The sequence below is a fragment of the Embiotoca jacksoni genome, unplaced genomic scaffold, assembly GCF_022577435.1.
Source record: "Embiotoca jacksoni isolate LCO1_2020_lvr unplaced genomic scaffold, fEmbJac1.0.p SCAF_36, whole genome shotgun sequence".
Lineage (NCBI taxonomy): Eukaryota > Metazoa > Chordata > Actinopteri > Embiotocidae > Embiotoca > Embiotoca jacksoni.
In genome coordinates, this window is record NW_027185388.1 from 3104380 (window position 1) to 3114486 (window position 10107).

General features: G+C 40.6%; 2 protein-coding genes across 2 annotated transcripts; both read left to right on the forward strand.

The window, feature by feature from the left end:
• Positions 1-11: 11 nt before the first annotated feature.
• On the forward strand, positions 12-4567 carry ntan1 (N-terminal asparagine amidase). The gene is made up of 10 exons (XM_069165947.1): positions 12-335; positions 1213-1315; positions 1811-1876; positions 1968-2076; positions 2209-2282; positions 2378-2431; positions 2515-2568; positions 2649-2746; positions 3020-3133; positions 3235-4567. Exons 1-10 carry the CDS (start codon positions 255-257, stop codon positions 3403-3405), a joined length of 924 nt encoding a protein of 307 aa, XP_069022048.1. The 5' UTR covers positions 12-254; the 3' UTR covers positions 3406-4567.
• A 747-nt stretch (positions 4568-5314) lies between these two features.
• Positions 5315-9479, forward strand: LOC138208218 (mpv17-like protein). The gene is made up of 4 exons (XM_069165951.1): positions 5315-5885; positions 6906-6976; positions 7217-7246; positions 7673-9479. The coding sequence occupies exons 1-4, from the start codon at positions 5582-5584 to the stop codon at positions 7907-7909; spliced, it is 642 nt and encodes a 213-aa protein (XP_069022052.1). The 5' UTR covers positions 5315-5581; the 3' UTR covers positions 7910-9479.
• The last annotated feature ends 628 nt before the right edge of the window (positions 9480-10107 follow it).

Genomic DNA, 10107 nt, shown 5'->3' on the forward strand with positions numbered 1-10107 from the left:
TTTTTTCGGTGAATAACAACATTAGAAGGACTCTGTAACCCAGCAGCAGGGGGCGGTAGTGCTCCCCTTGGTAGAACAAGGAAGTAGAAAAATGAGGAAGAGAGTCTTCCAGGAAGTTCCAGCCCGGATGGAAGAACCCGATGGACTGCTGTGTGTAGTCTGAAATAAAAAATAAAAAAATGAAGTTACTGGTCTTTATATTGGTACGATAACCAGCTGTTGTTGTTTTTAAAAAGTGGATCTCGCTTAAGGAAATGCCTTTGTTCATTCAAAATAGAGGACTTGAGCGGTTGAGCTCGACAGCAGACCTGTTCGACAAAAACCCACATTTACAGGTTTGTTTGCATAAAGTCTTTCTGCATTTGAGCTTCCTGAGAAGCAGCTTTCCTCTCATGTCAACTGTATTTTTTTCGTTAGATAATCACTTCATAACAGACGAGCAGTTAAACTCCATTACAAAAATGTCTATGACCTTATGATTATTTTTTGTGTAACTGACCATAACATCTGAATCAAAACACATCATAAATGTTTCGACCTCTAACGACACCTGTCTGCCCCTTTAATCATAGATGTGGCACCTGTGGTAGATTATGCTTAAATGTGGTAGATTATGCTTAAATTGTGGTAGATTATGCTTAAATTGTGGTAGATTATGCTTATGCTATGCCCATTTATATATATATGTTTGATCCAGTCTTTAATCAAATGCTATTATGATACTAGTGTAACCCTGTCGACTCAGCATTAAGATGTGCTGCACACAGCTGTGTGCCCAAGGTCATGAAAACACAAAGTAAGTTTTGGTACGTGACACTCACACGCGGAGCTGCACTTGTTACTCCTCTTGTGAAACATCTGAGACTAAAGTCCCGCCCTACTGTGTATAAAATATGTAATATCGAGTGCTCAGATCAGACTCCAACAGAGAGACCTCTGGTTGATGTTGGGCTCTCCGTGATATCATGTATGCTGAAGTTGCTGAATAAATCAACTTGCTGATTGAATCTGCCTATTGGTGTCTCATTGGTGGAATCAATTGGTGAATTCCAACACACCCTTTATAGAAAAGGATTAACAACACCAAGGCTGAGTCACATAAAAAAAGAAAAAGGGAGATAAATAAGGATTAAACTTTACATCTCTATGACAGTAAACAAACCTTGATGTCACGATGACGATCTAAAGCCTGTTTTTACTCGTCTATCGCAGGAAAACGCAAGAACCTTTCGCTCCAAGCCGTTTGTTGATGTCGACCCAAAGTGCCTCCTGTACGTCCAGCAAAGAGAGTTCGCTGCCACGACGCCATCAGACAGTAAGTAAAGCTGCAGGATTATAAAGAGCCCTTTTTAAAAAAATTTTTTTATTATATCTTATTCCCATGAAAAACTGGGACTGATTTAACATTTACAGCACAACTGCACACAACTGTGACATTTTACAACAAATTTAAACCTTAAACTTTCATATCTGATGCTTGAAGCGAACAGGCATTCACATTTTCACACTGATGTTCAACCGTTTGGTTTTCCAACCTCCATCACGGACAAGCTGCATTAATAAAGTAACTACCTAACCTAACCTAACCTAAGCTGTGCAGTTTTCTCCTCCAACAGAAGCCTCAGTAGTTCTGTAATGCAGCAAAAACAGATTTTTAAATCCAGAATCATTGTAAGAATAAAAACTCTGCTTTTTTTTTTCTTGGTTGGGCTTGTTTGGTATTAAATACAGCAGTTGAACGATTGGTTTGGTGCTTCAAATTATCTATTCGGACCATAACAATCTTCTTTTTTTTTCTAATCTGTCACAGATTGTGTTTCAGTCATCGGATCGGAAGATGCCACCACCTGCCATTTGGTTGTGCTGCGACACACTGGTACCGTTCCTTTTACTAGATTTATCTGCCTTTTATATTTAGTTTCAGGAAATTACATGTTTTAATGATACAATTTGTTCTTATTTCTTAGGAAGTGGAGCTACTTGCCTCGCTCACTGCGACGGTTCCAGCACTTGGTCTGAAATCCCGCTCCTCGTGAAAGCAGTCACATCACTGAGTGACGTCTGTAAGGAGGGCAGGTATGACACACACACACACACACACACACACACACACACACACACACAGACAAACGTACTTAAAATCCTCTTTTCTTCATTTGGGCATGCTGTTCTGATTTTTTTTTTTTTTTTTTCCTTTCCATTATGCAGACTTGAGCTCCATCTTGTCGGGGGATTTAACGACGAGTCAAAAACATCCCATAAACTCAGCCTTAACATCATGGGTATATACTCACCTCTTGTCGTAATGCGGCGTTTCTGCCGGCAGCATTTTTGACCTCCTGTAAAAACTTAAAATGCCTCTTTTTACACTTCACAGCAGCCTTCCACAAACAGAAAGAGGACATTCATCTGGAAACATGTTGCATCACAGGTAACCTGGACACCTGTTTGAAAATGGTTTTATATTTTGTTTAGAAATATTCCACCATCTAACAAAACCTTTTTCTGTTGTAGAAATGAACGACTCTGTTGTCAACGGGACCCACAGGCCCGTAGTTTATGGAATAGGTGAGTAATGCATGAAGAGAGGAATGTAATACTTCCCCGGGATGTGACTTCTAATATGTTGCGTCTTTGTCTTTTCTCAGGTGTAAATGTTAAAACAGGGGAAGTGTTCCCGGCCTCGTTCCCTCATAAAGGGCCTGCGGAGGACCTGCGATCAGCGCGGACCTTCACCGGAGGACAGGTGCTCAGCAAGATCACATGTTGTTGTTTTTTTTAGTAGACAATTTCGTCTTGATCTTGATTGATAATTTATTTGATTGAATGTCAGAAAATTGTCAAAAAGATACTCGAGTGCCGTTTTTGGAGACGACTCGGTTATAAAAACTGATCTCGGTTTAATCGGATTAAATGTAGCTTCCTCTCTTTAATGCCATGACCTCTCACTGTTGAAGCATTTCAATATTTCTCATATGGACACAAAGACTATTAATAAAACAACTGCTGTCCCTCACAGATGGCCGATTTATACGACTCGAGTCGGAGACTCGTTAAGATCGAACCATGTAAATGGTCTCCAAATCTGGATATTGCCTTCTGGTTGGCACAAGATGATGACACCATTTTAAAGGTAAAAGAAGCTGGAAGTAAATTCCCTCTAAAGGAAAATTAGCGTGACAAAGCACTTTAGACTCAGGTTTTTCTCTCTCTCTCTCTTTCTCGCTCGCCCAGTACCTGTCCACCTCTCCGATGGCCGAGCCGCCCCACTTCGTCCAGCACATGAAGTCCACCATCCAGTTCCTTTTAGAGCACCCCAACTCGGACAGCCTGTTCCCGGGAGGTCAGCCGCAGCTCTACCACCGGACCGAGCGGGGTGACTGGGAGCGGGCCGTCCAGTCCTAGAGGCCGACCTCCGTCTCTCACCGAACCTTAACATGGTATCTGACTGTTTTTGCCTCAGCTCAGTGGATGTCACTGTGACCTCCTTTCTACCCACTGTCTGTTTTTTGTTTTTTTGTTGTTCTTTGTGTCTTAACTTGGCGTTAACCCCTCGACTGCACCGTCACTGTTGTACAGCTGTCCGGACTCATCTGGCTGGTCCAGTACAGAGAGTAAGAGGAAGCGGTTCTGTTCATGCCTCCCAACAGTTATTTTTCACTCTTGTGAAGCGGTATGACGTCCGCACCTTACAGTCAGTTCACATTAATGTCCCGCTTTGTTTCACAGTTTATGGAGAGAATCATTTACATTTCTGTCTGACTGTCCAGTTAAAACATTTTTATGTGGGTGTGTGCGTTATAAATGATTAACTTTTTTTTCCAAAAGCATAAATTGAGTTTATTCAAATACGTTGTAAAAAAAAATTCATGTTATATTTGATTGTCAGTCACTGTGGTGCCAGAAAAATCATATTTGAAGGGGACAGGCGTTAAGCAAACATGATGTCTTGAGTAAAAGCAAAGCATGTTGTGAGTTTAAACATTTCACACTCATTACCACATTTGCGTGAAGAATTTCAATCTCTGATAGATTTTTCCCTTAAATAAAGTCTAAAATGAATAGATTTATATAAGGAATCAGCTTTGAAAATCTATGCATGATCTGTAGTATAAAAACATCTGGATTGCTCTTAAATACAAAGCTTGACCTACTGGTGAGGAGCAATTAACAATGAAAACTAGATTTATTTTGTGACTTTGTTTAAAACAGAATACAACTGACTCTGCTTTGTTGAAAAATTTATTTTTCTCTTAAAATGCACCTTTCTGATGAGTGAATATTTTACCACGTACCCTACACGTATGCTCAGCTATGTGTGTGTGTGTGTGTGTGTGTGTGTGTGTTTTAGAAACTGCATGTGTACATGTGTATCGTAAACTTCTGGAAGAGATGGCATGGCCTCTTGTTGATCGCAAACAAAATATGATTTGATTAAATATATGGCCTTTTCATCTGTTTTGTTATTTGAGAGGTTGTATGGTGCTTGAAGCATTCAGTGTAACTTGTTGCAACTTGTGAACATATACTGTACTCGTTGCTAAATAAATGTTATGTCCAAATCTTATTTTAAATGCTTCTTTATTTTCTGAGTGTTGAGTTTAAAGGGTGCGAAACTGAATTTTTGGTCTGTTTAATTGGATAATATCACTAATATTTACAGTATGTGTGATCTGAGGTCTGGGGGAATAAGGACATTTGAACTGTTGCATTTTCCCATTATAATTTAAAAAATATACATATTTCAGTTACACAAAGGCAACACTGTAAACTGATGAGAAGTGTTGAAAGTACAGTAATTGTTTTTGGTGAATGGCAAAAGATGCAAATTATCCTGTATTTTTTTTTATTAATTTGTTTAATATGATGAAAAGGAATTTGAGTCTTGCCATATTGTAAAACTATACTATACTCTCTTATTAATAATAATTACTGTGGTCCACATCCCTGAAACAATCTGGCCTTTAATTGAATTTTATTCATTTTATTGATATATTTAATTGTCTAGTTATACATTCCAGTTGGTTTTATTGTAGTAGTTTATTTGACTTTTTAAAAATGTATTCATTTATTTATACATTTTAGTTGGTTTTATTAATTGCTATATCCTTTTTTTTTTCTTTTTTTTTTAAGAAAATATTTGTTTTACTTTTACTTTTCGTTTGGTTTCGCCCGTTGACTCCTCCTTCGATCCACCCGGTTGCCGTGGTTTCCAGCGTGGCTCCGCCCACTGAACGCCGCTCGGTTTTTTGGTTGTTTTTTTTTACGTAACAAACGTACGCAAGAGGGGAGGGCCGGTGGAGGGCCGGGGGAGGGTGGCGGGAGGGTGGAGGGGCAGACTGACGGTGCCGTGCCCGGTGCTGGATGGTGTTTGACAAGCTGCTGAGGTTATATTCCTCTGTAACGTCCATTATACGAGAAGCGACCACTTTGTGAAGTGATCATTTTGTATTGAATCGGTGGTTCTCGGATCTTCTGACGTTCGCTGAGCGACATTGAGCAGAAACCCTCCTTCCGTCTCCGCTTCCGGAACACTGAAGCTCCTGTTTCACTCCGCGCAGCGGCAGCAACTCATCAAATAATGCGAAAGGCGTTTCTGAGACACGTCCGCCGGTTTCCGTGGGTCACCAACGTCACTCTGTACGGCTGTCTGTTCGCCGGAGGGGACTTTGTCCACCAGTACTTCTCCCGGAGGGACAAAATGGACTGGAGTCACACGCGCAACGTCGCCCTGATCGCGTTCAGTTTCCATGGCAACTTTAATTTCTTCTGGATGCGTTTCCTGGAGCGGAGATTTCCCGGGAACTCGGTCGGGATGGTGATGAGGAAGCTGCTCCTGGACCAGACGACGGCGGCGCCGATGGCCACCAGCGTCTTCTACACAGGTCGGTGGGGCTGTAGGGGCGGCGGGGGGACGGGACGGGACGGGACGGGACCGGACGGCACGAGCCGCAAACCTCGCGCTGACAGCGTCCCGGGCTGTTGACGGCTGACCCCTCCAACACGTACCTGTCAATCTGTAACTTGACCCTCTGCGCTCCTCTCAGGAGGCATCGGATCAGCTGTTCGTTGTCCTGTCAAACAAACCTGGACTCGCAGAGGTCACGTGAAAGTCACCGCAGGCAGATGTTGGTTTTTAATTAAAGGTGCATTACTTCAGCCTCATCCTGGATTTAAGATTGAGATTAGATTTGCACGAGCCCAATTTAGAAGACTAGAATACACCAATACTATAATCCGAGCAGAACCAGGAAGTGATTTAAGCTACAAAAAGGTCTTAATGCTAAATTAAGTTGAATCATAGTGAAATTGATTTCTTCATTTGCCCCCAGATAATTTGACAGCACTGCTCTTATAGCTGAAGACTAGTTTTCTTTTGAATACTTCTCCCACCAGTGGTAGTTTTTAATCACAATAATAGGTTTAAAAATATTAATTAAAAAGCACATAAAACTATAAACCAGGGAGTCACTGTGTATCTGAACTAATTCACAAAAGTTGGCTTCTGTCCACTCAAACAGGATTAAAACTTGAATTATCTCTATGTATTTAAACATTTTAAAAAAAATAGTATAAATATTGTTATATGAATAGTATGGTCAGTGGTTTAAACCTACAGGATCTGTATTAAACATGATAATTTATGCCCACGTACAATAATCGTTTCGTCCTTCTACAGTTTATCATCAACGCTTTCTTTAGAAAATCCATATTCCTGATGCTAAAACGCTCTACATGCAGTTGTCGTATTGATCATGTCATTTCACGAGACAATCTGTTATTGGTTTCCATGGTGATTGTATTTTTATTTTTATTTTTTTACATATACTGTACATACTGTGTCGACGGTTTCTTCAAAGCCCTCTTCCGCCGTCCGTGAACCGAATCTTCTCTTGTCGTCACAGGCGTCAGTTTCTTGGAGGGCAAAGACGACATCCTGGAGGACTGGAGGGAAAAGTTCCTGAACACGTACAAGGTGAGCCGGACCAGCGACCGCGTCTTCTGGGATGTGTTGTGACGGAGAAGCTGCCGTGTGCACTCACATCCACTACTGATGACCAGAGACCGTTCATGGACTCAACAGCCACACTTGTGTTTCTGTAAATCGTTATTTGATGATGTGTTATTTGGTTTTTGTGGAGAGCTCTGCTGAAATTGAGATTTTTTTGTTTTTGTTTTTAAATGACTGGTGTGCTTTGTGTTGGTCTCTTCTCAGACGGGACTAATGTTCTGGCCATTCATGCAGGTAAATATCAACATCTGTGCACGGATATGTTCAGAGTGAAGAAACGGGTCCTTTCAACCACTTCTCTAATGTGAACACACGGCACCGAACTCCAGATTCTCTTTATCATTATTTTATTACATTTCTATTCATCTCAGTGGTCAAAGTCCCGTTGACCTCATGTTCACTACACTTTTTTAAACGCAATATTAAAGGAACTATTAAAGAAACTTCTTCACCTTTAACCCCAAACATTCACGTGGACTCGAGGATGAGCTGGTTAGATTTTGGGATGTCAGACGTCTACAAAAAGACACTTTAATACTTTATTGTTATCAATTAAACTACTCCAGTGCTGCATAATTAGGGTTAAATATTAATTTGTGAACATACAACATGCTGATACAATGATGTAAATGTATTATGTTTGCTACCCGTTTCTCTCAGTTTGTGAACTTCGCCTTGGTGCCTCTGTACGTCCGGACCTCCTTCACCGGCTGCTGCGCCTTCGTCTGGGCCACCTTCCTGTGCTTCTCCCGTCAGAGCGGCGACGGGACGGCCGGCGCCGCTCTGGCGTGGATGTTCCCGACTAAAGAGGACGAAGCAGAATCCGCGAAGGAGGAAGTGGCCTCGAAGAAGGACGAGGCAGACGCTCCCAAAGAGGGAACGGCAGCATCCAAGTAGCAGAGTCCGCCGTTGCTACGGAGACGTGGATAGAAACGGGTGTGAAACAGGATTCAAGCCGGTCCGGTGGACTCGGTCCTGTTCAACTCTTGTATTTAATGCTGCACCAACACTGCCGGGGTCATCGGCTGCAGACTCGCTGAGGTCAGACCGACTTCATGATGCTGCAAGGTTTTAGAAAAACAACCTCCAGCACACTGAATGTATACACAGAATATTTTTCAATATTTAAAGCAGCTCAGTGGGAAACATTTCACCGAGTCTGAACCTTCCAGACACCGCAGCTCCTATTTCTCATCAGATTCTTTTTATGGATATGAATAATGCAGTATTTGTGCTCTCACATTTACAACAAGTAGACCATGTTAAAAAGTACTGGAATGATGTATGAGGCTTTTGACAGTTTTTGTCTGAGACAGATGATTTAAAATCATAATGAAAAACTCTAATGTGAAGGAAAGAATAATTTCCACCGTGTGGAGCCGCTGCTAATTTATCAGCTTGGACTTTTAACTGCATAAAATAGATTTATAAACATTAAAATATCAGTTAATATATATTTAGACCGCCTGATCTCTGAGGACGATCTGCTTTGGTTCCAGTTTACACGCTGGAGTATGAAGTGCCAAATACCAATAATCCCATTTATTATAACATATCTGTGTGTTATTTAACATGTAGGGAGGTACTTTTTACATAAAGACTGTATGAATCCATGCTGTCTCTATTATTGCACCAATCAAGCACAAAAAAAACCACATATTGATCTAAAAATACATATTTTAAATATTGCAGGAATGAAATACTACTGAAGACTTTGAGTTTGTCCACGAATGATTGATGAAGTTTGATATCCACCTACTTGAATGTTGAAATGTTTTAATGTCCCGCTGTGCATCGCTCTCCGTTGCCTGTAAATCTTCCCTCAGAGGTGCTTCTTCTTGCCTGCATTGATTCTTGAACTGTAACATCAGATGCCCGTCAAGCACTTTTCTACAGAGGTTAGTTTTATAATTAGAGTGCAGGAGCTGTCTGTTGTTCCTATATATAGAATTTAAGGAAGGATTTGGGGCGAACTTCTCTTTTTTTCTGTCTCGGATACCTTTTCTTTTTTCTTCCAGCCTCCCCGATGTCACAGATCGTTTTGAAGTCGTATGCCAGCGTGTGATTTTAATATTCGATGTGTCTCACAGAAATGAATTAATACTGTGAATAACAAAATTAATATATAAAGCAGTGTTTGAATTGGAGTGCACAAAAACAATGTAATCAAGACCTCTTTTAAATTGCATCCTTTGTAGTAATTTAATATTAGTGCAGTATTTATAGTGTTTGTTTTTGCTGATGATTTCCTGTTTCCTGATTCTTTGTTGCAGCGCTGCAACTGAAATGTAAAAACCAGCTCATATCTGCTCTTTTAACTCTTTTAAATATCAGGATGCTACTTTTAGCGCAGTCCGAGTCCTCTGAAGCAGATCAGAGGATGTAAAAAGTGATTTAATCTCACGTGGCATCAGATAACTGTGGCAAATATAAATCATACTTATTGTTGAATAAAGGGAGAAACCATCCTGTTCAGTCTGTGTGAGTGTTCACGAGTGTGACTTCTTCTTCACATCCCCGTTTGATATCAGAGGTGCATCTCATGCGGTTTGGCTTCTGTTCAGACTGAAATATAACTCCTGTGCATTAGTTATCATTTAGATGCAACTGCAGCTCTGTCTCCATCTCTTGTGGGAATTTACTGAGCACACCGTGTGCTGTGAACGAGATTCGTGCTGCACAGTTCAATCCTGCAGACCTTGTTTTCACTCTTCCGACTGCGCTGCCTTCAAAAGAACGAAGCAATTAGATGCTTATTAAATCAAGATGTTTTCTAAATTTGTAACAGACTGTTCCAGTAGATATTTATTTCTTTAATTTTGCCGAATGCAACCTCACTGGGTGAAAACTCCTGCAATTTAATCTATTAACATACTGAGCAAAAGCTTTCATATTCCTTTTCTTAATATTTAATACTTTGAAAAATAGCATGTTCAGATTTATATATACACTGTATATATATATATATATATATATATATATATACTATTAGAATTATTCAAAATCAAAACTTTGATGCAACTCTCTGCCTATTGTTTTATTTTGACCGTCATCTCTGTCCCAGTGGGTGTCTCCCCAGTCCTCGCATCCCTGGC